The sequence below is a fragment of the Urocitellus parryii genome, chromosome 2 (assembly GCF_045843805.1).
Source record: "Urocitellus parryii isolate mUroPar1 chromosome 2, mUroPar1.hap1, whole genome shotgun sequence".
Taxonomy (NCBI): domain Eukaryota; kingdom Metazoa; phylum Chordata; class Mammalia; order Rodentia; family Sciuridae; genus Urocitellus; species Urocitellus parryii.
Window position 1 is genome coordinate 105769486 of NC_135532.1, and position 14167 is coordinate 105783652.

Below are 14167 nucleotides of genomic sequence, written 5' to 3' on the forward strand. Positions count from 1 at the left end.
GAGTGCTAGCCTTGCATGCACAAGGCCCTCGTTATGATTCCTATCACACCCCCCTACACTCACATGACAAAACACTGGGGAATATTCAGATTATTGTAAGACTAAGTGTTAATTTAATATTAGATGTTAATAAGATGTAAAGATGATACAAAAGACAGAGTAGTTATTACTACAATATTAATGAAATGTAGCTATTTAATAGGGCAAAATTAAATTATGGAATTAGCCTCCTTTTTTATTTTAAAGTTTAGTGTTCTGTCCCCTTTTTTGGTGTGTTTGTGTGTATGCTAGGCAAGTGCATTACCTCCTACCCCCAAGGGTTTTTAAAAGTTTAAAAAAATTAAAAGTTTTTAAAAAATTAAAAATTTTAATTTCACTATTTGTGAAAATGGTGATAACAGAGTTAGTGCTCGGTTTTATAGAACCATTTTCATATTCAGAAGTAGGAACAAACATTTAATTGTCAAAATTAATGGAAGATATATTAACAATTAGCCATATCCCAGAGAAAACATTCTCCTAAATAGATAATTATTTCAAGTATAGAAGTTTTAGAAAATCGATATATCACTATGTTTAACAGGTATATAGATAACAAAGAGGAGATGCCCACCAAATGGGAAATTTTTAAGTGGAGGCCTCTTAAATGAAAATCAATTAGCCCCAAAGCCTAGGAGTAAAAATTACATGATATCTATAGGCATAGCTGATGTATAAAGAAGCAGGATACAGCCATCTACTATAAACAACAACAAAATTGTGCTTCAAAGACATGAATAGTATCCACTACTGTGTGATGAATATAATTCTTCTCACCAAATGGGATAGATTATCAGGATTAACTGTAATAAGATTCTTCCTTTTGTTATGTTAGTGTAAATTTTATTATTACAGGAAAGAAAGTATAGCAGGATGTAATGTGTCATGTGTTGTAAGTATGTCTGGAGAGCCTACTGGGTACAAAATACCGCCAGAGATTAGGAAAATTAATAATAATAATAATAAATTTTCCCATGGGTCCTGAAATGAATGAACTAAAATCTTCTTTGAAATTTAAAACTTAGGTGTGAAAAATAAACATTGACAAATGCAACACACTGAGGGGACAAGGAGTAAACTAAGTTAATAGTGAGAGAAGGCTAATAACAATATTAATAACACATTAATTTCATACTTTACAAGTTATACATACATCATCTCACCTAATCTTCACAACAATCTTCTGAGTGAGATACCCCATTTTATACAAACAAAAATTAGATGGGTGTATTGTGTAAAGAAGTGAGAGTAAGAACTTCAAGAGGTGTCTTAAACTATAAGTTCATTGCTTTTCCTTAGTGAGAAGCACATACTTATTACATGTTTCAAAAATGCACAAAAACAGGTCTTTCTAAAGGTAACTGTTAAATTAAAAAATTGACACAGGAAGGAGTTAACTGGGAGAATAATTAAAAGAAGAAAATAAACAGAAGTTATAACTCACCCACTGAGTCAACCTTTTCTTTGTTGGATTTGCTCTGTGGAAGTTTCTCAGCATTCAGGACCTGAAATTTATGCCTTGCCCACTGAGTGAGATGGTCAAGCATGGAGAACACAGTCTGAGTACTGAGCTGACACAGATCAGATGCACTGTCTTGGGTACTTATGGTATGCTGATCATCATGTTTTAGAACAGCCATAATTTCTGCATAAACCTAAGAGATCCATTTTGTAGTTAATTACATGTTTACATAATATCATTTTATTATTATCTGACATAAAAGACGAACCCTTCTTAGGCAACAATTTTCAAAAGAAAAAATTAGATTAATAATAATCTATCTTGTCTATAATTTTTTTTAACATTTATTTTTTAGGTGTAGATGGACACAACACAATGCCTTTATTTTTATGTGGTGCTGAGGATCAAACCTGGGTCTCGCCCATGCTAGGCGAGTGCTCCACTGCTGAGCCACAATCCCAGCCCCCTATCTTGTCTATAATTAAACCAATTAAATACACACCATTAAAGACTAAAGAAAAGGCTGGGGATGTGGCTCAAGCGCTCGCCTGGCATGCGTGCGGCCCGGGTTTGATCCTCAGCATCACATACAAACAAAGATGTTGTGTCTGCCAATAACTAAAAAATAAAAGTATTAAAATTCTCTCTCTCTCTCTCTCTCTCTCTCTCTCTCTCTCTCTCTCTCTCCCTCCCTCCCTCCCTCCCTCCCTCCCTCTCTTAAAAAAAAAAAGACTAAAGAAAATACAAAAATATTAAAAAAATTCTTCCAGATTATTCAATAAAAAACAGGAAAACTATTTAATAGTAAAAAATGAAAAAGAAAATTATCTCACACTACCTGTAAACATCAATTTCAGAATAATTAAGGCAAGGGGTAAATGTAAAAACAGAAGGATTAAAACAAAATGTATTCACAGGGCTGGGGCTGTAACTCAGTGGTACAGCACCTGTCCAGCACATGTGAAGCCCTGGGTTCGATCCTAAGCACCACATAAAAATATATAAATAGAATAAAGGTATTCAAAAAAATTATAAAAAAAGAAAATACATTCATCTACACAGCAAGTTGACTACATATAATGTACAGTATATTTAAAAGAATAAAAATGACTGTTCATGTTTTTACTTTATAGTAAATGACAAATGTCTGAGATAGAAATAGCCAGATTTGAAGTTCTACAATGTATACATGCATCAAAACATCTTTTAAAAACCCCCCAAAATATGTACAATTTTTATATATCACTTAAAAATTTTTTAAAAATGTAGGAAAATAAGTTCCTATGTTGGATAAGAGAAGCCATCACATAAAATAGTCAAAATCTATAAAAAGACTTATAAATTTGGCATTAACAAAGATTTTAAAAATCACTAGTAATTTTTAAAAATCATTTCAAAATATGACCAGCAACTGGCATCCAGAATCCAGAACTTCTACCAACTGATCAAAAGAACACACATATACATAACCTGTAATTACTATATGGCAACAGTTAAATAAGCTATGGTACAACTAATAAATTATACTACTGAAGGATTATATTTATGCAGTATATTTTAAAAGGGGGATCTATAAATTGGTAATATATAGAACAGTACCTACAAAAGATACCAATTTAAAAACCCCAAATGAAACAAAACCTATTAAAAAAAAAAAAAAGCCTGGAAACAGTATACATCACTCTAATAATGGTGATGAATTCTGGAGATATAGCATCAAGAATGGTAATCAAAGGGCACACTTTGATTTACTTGCACAATTTGGACTTTTACTGTAAGTATATAACAATATGGGCTGGGATTGTGGCTCAGTGGCAGAGCACTTGCCTCACATATCTGGGGCACTGGGTTTGATCCTCAGCATCACATAAAAATAATAAAGTTACTGTGTTCATCAAAAGTAAAAAAAAAAAATTTTAAAAAAGAATATAATAATATGCTAATTATGCTATTAAAATTATCTTTAAAAAAAGAACAGTGTTATATGTGGTTAAAAAACTAAACTATAAAATATAAAATGAAGAGTAAAATACTGCCCTTTCCTTATTCCTAATTCATAGTAGCATTCCCCAGAAAAAAACACTATCAATAGTTTCTCATGTATCCATTTCAACATGTTCTATTTATGTTTGGGTGTTAAATAATACTCTTTTTAAGATTTTCTACTCTAAGCCTTGCATATTTCTTTGATATTGAAAAGTTTTTAAAAGATTCTGCTCTGCTTTAGACATGCAGATAGGTGAATATACACAGTTAAACAGATCTACATTTCCTACTAATCTGAAGCGTTTCTAATACTAATAACATTGGAGAAGGTTTCACATACTCAGAATAAAAATGGTATTTCTCACCTCTTGCTGATCTTCTTGATTACAACCCAATAAGACATACACTAGTATATGTGGAAGAAGATAGATGGTCACCTTAAAATCATGCTTCATCATTATGCTACAACAGGTGAAGATTTTGCTGGCAAGATCATGCCGAACCTGTAAACTCAAATGGTTGAGGAAGAATAACTGTTCGTTTATTCTATTGACCAAATGAAAACATTTAACACAAGATAATACATCATGGCAGAGAGGATCCTCTCTATGGAGGGAAGCATGTGCACTCAAGCAACTATGAATTCAGATAACCACTTCTCTGGTCACTCTAAATGTCCCAAATGTCTGGGTGGCTGAGACCCTTCAGACAATGAAGATACCTGAATTGCCAACTACCTCAGAATAATTGGTCTCACCCACTTACAATTCTTTTTTTTTTTCCCATTAAATCTTTTTAAAATAAATTATTTATTTATTCTAATTTGTTATACATGATGGTAGAATGCAATTCATTTCATATTACACATACAGAACACAATTTTTCAAGTCTGATTATACACAAAGTATTTTCACACCATTCGTGTCTTCATACATGTACTTAGGGTAATGATGTCTAACTCATATCACCATCACTCCTACCTCCTTGCCCTCTCCTTCCCCTTTGCCCTATCTAAAGTTCCTCCATTCCTCCCACACTATGCATCCCCACTGCCATTTTGAATCAGCATCCTCATATCAAAGAAAATATTTGGCCTTTGGTATTTTGGGCTTGGCTTGCTTCACTTAGCATTATATTCTCCAACTTCATCCTGCAATTGCCATGATTTTATTCTCTTTTACTTCTGAGTAATGTTCCCTTATATATATATACCAGTTTCCCTATCCATTCATGTACTGAAGGGCATCTAGATTGGTTCCATAATTTAGCTACTGTGAATTGTGCTGCTTACAATTCTTGTTAATGTGTCATGTTTTCTTACAGATTAACTTTCCTAATATATACTTATTATATATTATATATACTTAGCTAACATTACATTTGGTACATTAATTCCTTAAGTAACATTTTAACCAAAAATTATGCTTTGGGAAAGAACATTAAGTATGAAATTTAAAATTTAAACAAGTAATAAATACTGATGATAAATTATAAAAAAATAAAAGAAATATAAAATTAAATTACTTGGATATAAGTATTTCAAAACATGTTGTATAATTTAGATATTTACAATATTTATTTGTCAATTTAAAAATTAAATTACTTGGGGTTAAAGTCAAATTTTATCAGTAAGACATAACTTTCAATTTACTAACACTACTGAACACTTAAAAAAGTTTTAAAGTTTTTTTTTCCCCCAAATATAAAACCTTCACTTAAAACAACAACAAGGGGCTGGGATTGTGGCTTAGAGCTAGAGTGCTCGCCTAGCATTTGTGAGGCACTGGGTTCAATTCTCAGTACCACAAATAAAATATTGTATCTACCTATAACTAAAATATAAATAAAACAAAACAAACAAAAATATTCTAAAGCTAGAGGTACTTAATTTAAATATATACACATACACACATGCACACATTATACATGTTTCTAGTCTATTCATGAGAAAATGTCCTAAAATTGCCATTTATAATGAAAAATATATTTTAAAATACTAGTTAACAGAACTGTAAATTTAAAACACAAGTTGTGAATTTTAAGCATGACTTAAACATTTTCTTAGAACACAGAATACCATTTTGTCTCACAGACCTGTAAAATCTCACATTAGAAAAACATCAGAAACATAGCCGTAATTTTTCCATGAGATTTCATTTTAAAATATCTTTGTTTTTTCCAGTACTAGGAACTGAACCTAGAGGGGCTTTACCACTGAGCTGCATCCCCAATGCTTTTTATTTTTAATTTAGAAGCACAGTCTTGTTAAGTTGCCAAAGCTAGCCTTGAACTTACAAAAGTCCTACCTTAGCCCCCAGAGTAGCTGGAATTATAGGCATGTGCTACCATGTTTAGCAAAATTTCTTATTTTAGAGAAAGTTCAAATGATGTATCTTCTTTTAAAAGTGCCATTAAAGGATAATATATAGCATTCAAGTCCTTTAAATAGTACTATTTTACAATGTAAAATGTATAGACATAATGTAATAAACATTTTACAAACACATAAATTATATGGTAATTTGATAAAACAATTGCCTTCTCAGAATGAAAACTATCAGAGTAACAATAGAAAAATTCTCTTTATTAATAAACATTTTCTTCAAAACTTTTTATCATTATCAGTACAATTATTTCCATTCCAGCTGTTTTGTGTTATGCATTCAGATAATGTTTGGGTTTACTTCAGAATTTCTGTTCAGCTATCAAATTCTGAACAGGGTTCTCTTACCTTTGTTATGAGATAACCTGCCCAAGATGCTGACCATTCTGCAAAGTTATTACCTAATTTACTTAAGTAAATTGGCTTCTTTACTCCAGTCCAATCTGTTGACTTCTGAGAACTTTTATATCTGTAATTTTGAAAATTTGTTTATTAAAAAAAATTAAGTATATATCTGTTTAGAACTTTTTAAAGAAAGTATAAGAAATTACATCAACTCCTTCACTGAGGTATTAGAACTATCTGCCTATTACAAAGAGAAGTTACTCTCTCTAGACCTAATTCTCCATCAGGGCAATGGTGTTCCCATTTTGATGCTCCTCAGGGTCATTATTACATTAATTACCACTTAATGTAATAAAATTACATATAAACTGAAAAAATTAAAGGAGAATATAAAATATGATTTGGAAACAGCTTTTTAGATACAATTTTTAGAAAATTCCCCAGACTCTCCAAAGAGTAAATATCAACCAGTCCAAGGAACTGATGCATTTGCTAGTCTGGTATTTGACTATTTCATACAAAAGCTTTAATACAAAAGGAGGTCAACTACATTGAAACTGCCCAAACGAAGGGCAGTTTTTTTTTTTTTCAGTTCCTTATCTTTATGAGGCACTAATTTCCATAAACAGATCACAGATCCCAGCTAGATAAATCTCCTAACTTCCACTAGTGAGGAATCATCTGAGAGAATCTTCTTATCCATCAAATATAAAGGCAGATCATAAGATTTCTCATTGCTTTCCTAAGATCACTCTTGTACATGACAACTTTAAAGTTGTCTCTTATGGGGACAGGGGATGTGGCTCAAGCGGTAGCACGCTCGCCTGACATGTGTGTGGCCCAGGTTCGAATCTCAGCACCACATACAAACAAAAAAGATGTTGTGTCCGCTGAAAACTAAAAAAAAAAAATATATATATATATATTAAAAAACTCTCTCTCTCTCTCTCTTAAAAAAAATGGCATTTTTTTAATGGGCTGGGGTTGTGGCTCAAGGGTAGAGCGCTTGCCTAGGACAGGTGAGGCCCTGGGTTCAATCCTCAGCACCACATAAAAACAAATAAACAACAACAAATAAATAAAGGTTAAATTCTTTAAAAAAAAAAAAGTTGCCCCTTATAAAGGAATAACATGGAAATAATATGTTGGCATCTTATGAAATATTAAACTGAATAACAAGCGGGCAGACGTGTTACCTTCTACTTCTTATTAAGTACCTCCAAAAATATTATTATTGTGTACCTCCAAAATACACCCCCAAACCAAGGAATTTGGTTGGAAATGTACTTCAGTGGTAAAACACTTGCCTAGAATGCATGGAACTATGGGCTTAATACACAGCATTTTCACAAACACACAAATCAAATTTCCAAGGAATCTTTATTCACTTATGAGGTGCTGAGGATCAAACCCAGTGCCTCATGCATGTGAGGCAAGTGTTCAACCACTAAGCTACAACCCCAGCCCAATCTTTATTCTTAATAAATGATCATATGATATGAATGATATCAACTACATTTTTAAAATGAAAAAAAAAAACTAAGACTTGGAAATGTTAAATGACTTGTCCAAAACTTTCAGTTAGCAAATGCAGAGCTAAGATTCAAACCATATATATGACTCCGATGGACATAAACTTTCCAGTAGATCACAGAAAGTCTTAGGTATCTAAATGCATTTATATAAAACACAGACTAAATAAATGGGGAAGTGTGGAGTCTTCAAAAAAATTTTTAATTTTAACTTTAAATTAATAAATTACATCTTTAATAACACTAGTCATAAGAAATAAAATGATGTTCAAAACATTTCTAAACATAAAAGATTATCAAGTGAATAATATGCAAACTTTAGGGCTTAAATTTATAAGGAGTTTTGCTGCTAGTATAGACACTTGAGTAAGTCTCCAAGAAGTAACTTATCCATGGTTACATATGTAATAAACATATGGCTTAGAATACCTAAAATAACAGTTTTTAACTAAAACTCATAATTTTATGGATTTTAATTATTCCTATCAATTTTATTTATTTTGGTACCAGGGATTGAACCTGAGGCACTTAACTACTTATCCATATCCTGAGACCTTTTTATTTTGGATTTTGAGATGGGGTTTCACTAAGTTGCTTGGGGCTTCACTAAGTTGCTAAGGCTGGCTGTGAACCTGAAATCCTCATGCTCTGGCTTCCCAAGCCACTGGGATTACGCACCACGGCACCTATCCTAACAATGATTTAAACTGAAAATAAGATTAGAAAATACTTTTTTAAAAGTAGAGGGTAAAAATATATTCATGAAGAGAAACTGGGACAGATGAAAATCTTAAAATGCAATTACTAAACACTTTGAAATCAGTTCCAAACACTTAAATTTCTATATTTAAAACTCGTCAAATGTATTAACTCACATTCAATCTAAAGTAGATTCTTTCAGGCCAGGTGCAGTGGCTCAGGAGGATCTCTTAGTTCAAAGACAGCTTCAGCAAAAGCGAGGCACTAAGCAATTCAGTAAGACCCTGTTTCTAAATAAAATACAAAATAGGGATGGGGATGTGGCTCAGTGGCTGAGCGCCCCTGAGTTCAATCCCTGGTGCCTTTACTCCCGAACAGAAGTAGATTCTTTCAAAGTACTACTGAGAGCTGAAGTTAAAAAAAATACCCAATTTTTTTTATGTCCATGAAGTAGCCTAAATACTTAAAGTTATAGAATTTACCAAATGAGCAGAGAGCACTTGTCATTTTAACAAAAATGTAAGAATAAATCACTGTAGAAAATATAAGAACATATTAAAATACTTCTAATATTAAAAAACTATGATAAATAATATTAATTTTTATAACATTAAAGACGATTTTGGAAAAATAGTTTAAATGAGTCTACATACCTAGTATTTAGGTGCGGTTCTAGAATTTCCCGAACATGCTCGGGAAACCTCTTCCACAACTGGTGACCTCGGCCATTGCTCTGCATTTCTCTACAGTCATAAATAGATAGTAACTCCTACAAATATATATTTTACATTTGTAAGTCCAGAGTTAAGCAGATAAACCTTTATATTAACCAATGTTCTACATATTATGGCTATAAAGATACATAGAAAAATAAGCAGACTTTTAAAACTGTGGAACTGTAAACTTCCTTAGAACATTTATTTCAATGCCTAGAACCACTGAGATGCTTAGTTTTGCAAAGCTGTGACAGTACTGGATATGAAATCAGTTTATGTATAATACATACTGAACTATATAAATTAAGAGCTATTTAGAAGGAAAAAATGGAGTTTTCTATATTTGCAAAACTATAATCCTTATCCTTTGAATTTTTCTTCTGCTGGGGATTAATCACAGGGCCTTATACATGCTAACTATATGGTATACTACTGAGCTATAACCTCAATTGCCTATCCTTAGAATCTGATCTCTTCTGAATCATGATGAAAGTAAAGTATAAATCCAAAACAGTACAAAAACTGAAGATGTCTTGAATTCTAGATCTAAAATACTGACCTTAAAAGTTCTGAAAATAGAATGCAAATATTAAAGATAAATTTACTTTTAGTATTCAAGCCCAAAGATTAAATGGTTATATTTCCCTTTTCTCAAAAAAAGTGGTGGGAATTTTGTAGATGAAGAGAAAAAAATCATTATTTTTAATATCTGTCATTAAAATAGGACAAATATTTTAGGATATTATTTATATTTACATCATTACCTGTTACTCTTAGTCTCCTATTTCACTAAAAATGAACACATATAATAGATGTTTTTCTGATATTTAAAAAATATGAACAGCATTTGGCAAAATATGTATTTTAAACTTACACTTAGTATACTTATTTATTATTTTATTTTTTATTTTTTTGATACTGGGATTGAACCCAGGGATGTTTACCTACTGAACTACATTCCTAGCCTTTTTTTTTTTCTTTTTTCTTTTCAGACAGGGTCTCACTAAGTGCTTAGAGCATTGCTGAGTTGCTGAGGCTGGTCTTGAATTTGCAATCCTTCTGCCTCCCGAGTTGCTGGGATTACAGCTGTGCACCACCATGCCTGGTATGTATACTTAGTTTTTTTTTTTTTTTTTTTAATATTTTGGGTTGTAGGAGAACACATTTTTAAAATATTTTTAGTTGTCAATGGACCTTTATTTTATTTATTTATATGCAGTGCTGAGAATCGAACCCAGTGCCTCACACATGCTAGGTAGGCACTCCACCACTGAGCCACCATTCCAGCCCCACAATAACTTTATTTTATTTATTTATTTTAAATTTCTTTTTTTAGTTGTACATGACACAATACCTTTATTTTACTAATTTTTTTTTAAGTGGTGCTGAGAATTGAACCCACTGCCTCACACGTGCCAGGCAACCACCACTGAGCTACAACCCCAGTCCCATATACTTGGTGATTTTTTTTTTAAGTTGTAGATGGAGTTAATAACTTTATTTTATTTATTTATTTTTATTCAAACCCAGTGCCTCATACGCGCTAGGCAAGTGTTCTACCACTGGGCCACAACCACAGCCCTAAACTTAGTTTTTAAATAAAATTAAGAGGTCATATAAAAAGTTCATGAAGTAACCAAATTCCATTTTTCATTTAACTTTAAAATGTCATTAAATTTTGTTTGAAGGGCTGGGGATGTTGCTCAGTGGTAGAGTATTTGCCTCACATTTATAAGGCCCTGGGTTCAACCCCTGAGTACCATGCACATACACCCAACTTTTTCACTGTTTTTGTCTGAGTTCAGCTTTTTCTAATGTTCAGCAAATGTGCTCTAAAAGCAGTCCTTTGTACCTCTAATAACAAACTTACTAGCTCTGCAATTCTTGATTTTAGGACCAGTTATACTCTTAAAAAAACACTAATATGCTTACACTTCTAGGCTCTGCTTATTCCACAGAGAAAAAGCAGCAGCCAGACCGCCAGAACTTCAGTTCTCATCTCTAAGCAAGCCTGGCAATGTCAGTTATAAGTAACTATCTGATCTGCTTTCTTTCCTGTCATTAGATGAATTCTCCTTATTTCTAATGAAGGCTACCCATTCCACTTGTATTCTATATTCTATGCCTATTTGCTTATTTAAAATATTACATCAGGGCTGAAGGCAGAGCTCAGTGGTAGAGTGTATGCTTAGCCTATATTTAAAAAAATACTACATCAATTCACTCCTACATCATCATTTTTCTATATTCCCAGATAACACAGAAATATACTGTGATTTTTTCCATCTTTACTCTTCTTTCCTCCTCAGCTACTCTCCCGTTCTTTTTTTCCATTTGTTCTTTTTAGTTATATATGACAGTAGAATGTATTTTGACATATTATACATACATGGAGTATACCTTCCTATTCATCTAAGTTGTATAAGATGTGAAACTACATTGCCTGTGTATCCATACATGAACATAGGAAAAGAATAACAGATTCATTCTACTGTTTTTTCTATTCCCAGTTCCCCTCCCTTTCCTTCATTCCCCTTGTCTAATCCAATGAACTTTTATCACCCCCATGTGTGTAAGCACTGACATATCAGAGAGAACATTCTGCCTTTGGTTTTTTGGGATTGGCATACTTCACTTAGCATGATAGTCTCTAGTTCTATCCATTTACCAGCAAATGCCATAATTTCATTCTTCTTTATGGCAGAGAATTATTTCATTGTGTACATATAGTATATTTTCTTTATCCATTCATCTGTTGAAGGGCACCTAGGTTGGTCCCAACTATTCTGAGCTGAGCTGCTATAAACATTAGGGTGGCTGCGTCACTATAATATACTGATTTTAAGTCCTTTGGGTGTATACTGAGGGTGGGATAACTGGTAAAATGGTGGTAGTTCCCAATGGGCAATTTTCCATTCTTAAACTATTATGCCTGTAATCAGCAATTTATGCAAGAGATCACACAATATTTCTTGAAACTCTTGTCTTCTCAAAAATTACATTCTCTTATGTAATTAGTAGTTCATTCACTCTCAGTTTTCTTATTCCTTGATCTTTTCTCTGATTTCTTACTATCTAGGCTCAATTACTAGAATCTCTTTCTTTTTTTTTTTTTTTTTGTTTTTGAAATAGAGTCTTACTGTTACCCAGGCTGGCCTCCAGTGATCCTCGTGCCTCAGCATCCTGAACAAATGGGATCACAATTGCCACTGTGCCCAATTACTAGAATCTTAACCTATATTCCTCATTTATCTCATCCAGACTATTTGAAATATGCCATAAAGAAAACATCCAAATTTTGTATCTGTTATCTAGATCTTTCATTATAAATTTCACATCTGAATGTCTAACCAAACACAGAACTTTCAGCAGAAAAAACTAGCTTAAAAAAGGGCAAAGAGCAGCATGCAGTGGTGCATGCCTGTAATCCCACTGACTCAAGATGAGGCAGGAGGACCACAAATTCAAAACCAGCCTCAGCAATTTAGTGAGGCCTTAAGCAACTTAGTAAGACCGTGTCTCAAAATTAAAAAAAAAAAAAGAAAAAGAAAAAAAAAAGGGGGTTAGGGATGTGGCTCACTGGTTAAGCATCCCTGGGTTCGATTAAATAATTAAAGGCAAAAAAGTCACCAGAAATTATGTGTATGACAGACAAATGATTTTAATTATAGGTGAGTAGGCTTTAAATATGAATAAAAAATAAACCACATTAAAGAAAAGTGGGAAAAGATCATTAGAACTCACAAAAGAATAATAAATGTGTTGAAGGTTATAACAACTATATTATAACATAATAAACAAATGCAAATTAAAAGATACATTTTACATCAGTCACTTTGGCAAAGATTTAATTTTTTAGGATGACTTTTTAAAAAAATAAAATCTATCAAACATACATTGTACTTGTTCTCATTTATATTTATACATATTTATACTATTGATATATTCAATTTAGTGTTAAAGAAATATAAATGTGTTCCTTGAATCATTTTTTGTAAAGGCAAAATACTGAATACAACCTAAATGTTTTAAATAAATTTCTTAACTAAACTATGGTACATTAATTGAAGAATAAATTGGAGATATAAGTACTAACACAGAAAATTACGTAAGATAGACTGTGTAACAAAAGAAAATAAAATTACAGAACATCATAAATAATATGATCACATTGTTTTGGTCAAACAAAACACACATATTTGTGTGTAAATTAAAATTGTAAAGTATCTATAATATTTTAAGAGGATGTACTTCTGTATTTTCTAAAAATACATGATTACTTTGATAATGAAAATGATAATTCAAAAAATAAGTGTTTTACAAAGATAGAATTTACAACTTTCTTACTAGAATTCAATAATGTAAGGCCTGAAATGACTACCACATGCAAGCATTCTTACCTGAATGGCATAAGCAGCTGAATCTTGAGCTCTGCTGTTATCTGCATATGCAAGGAAAGCCCTTGTTAGCTCCATCAATAATCCATAGGCAAAGCTTAAATCTTCTACTCCAGTCTCAATAAAAATAAGAAAAAAAATTAATAATAATTGGTATATAAAATTTCTTATAGCGTACTGTGCCTCCCATGGTGACCTAGTTTCCTAGTGAATTTAGTGTAGAAAAAGGAAAGAACAGTGATGTTCAAATGAAGTTGGTACAAGGCTAAAACATAATCTATAGTTAAGAAAACAAATATACATCTCTTCAGACTATTTTACTAGGCTATTTTCAGAGTGTTTTAAAATCATTCAGTTTTCTGAATAGTTCTGACAATTTGCAATTATTTTTTAACTCCTAAAAAAGCAAACTGTATAAATAACACTCCCTTAACTGTATTCTTTTCCAGTACTGGGGATCAAACTCAGCATCTTGCGAATGCTAGGGATATACTCTACCGCTGAGCTCTACCTGCTAACTGCATTCTGCATATCCAAGAGTCGCTTGAGAAACTCCAAGAAATACTTTCAATGTAACCTCCACTTAGAGATTTACTGACACATCGAAA

At 32.1% G+C, this 14167-nt stretch overlaps 1 protein-coding gene across 1 annotated transcript in view; it reads right to left on the bottom strand.

The window, feature by feature from the left end:
- The window catches only part of Atr (ATR checkpoint kinase), a 103881-nt gene that overhangs the window by 48534 nt on the left and 41180 nt on the right, over positions 1 to 14167 (bottom strand). Inside the window, exons 23-27 of the mRNA XM_026385019.2 lie at positions 13563 to 13676; positions 9100 to 9215; positions 6219 to 6339; positions 3853 to 3990; positions 1484 to 1694 (exon numbers count right to left, since the gene is read on the bottom strand). Of these exons, the coding sequence (XP_026240804.2) occupies positions 1484 to 1694; positions 3853 to 3990; positions 6219 to 6339; positions 9100 to 9215; positions 13563 to 13676 (700 nt within the window). The remainder of the gene's footprint in view (positions 1 to 1483; positions 1695 to 3852; positions 3991 to 6218; positions 6340 to 9099; positions 9216 to 13562; positions 13677 to 14167) is intronic.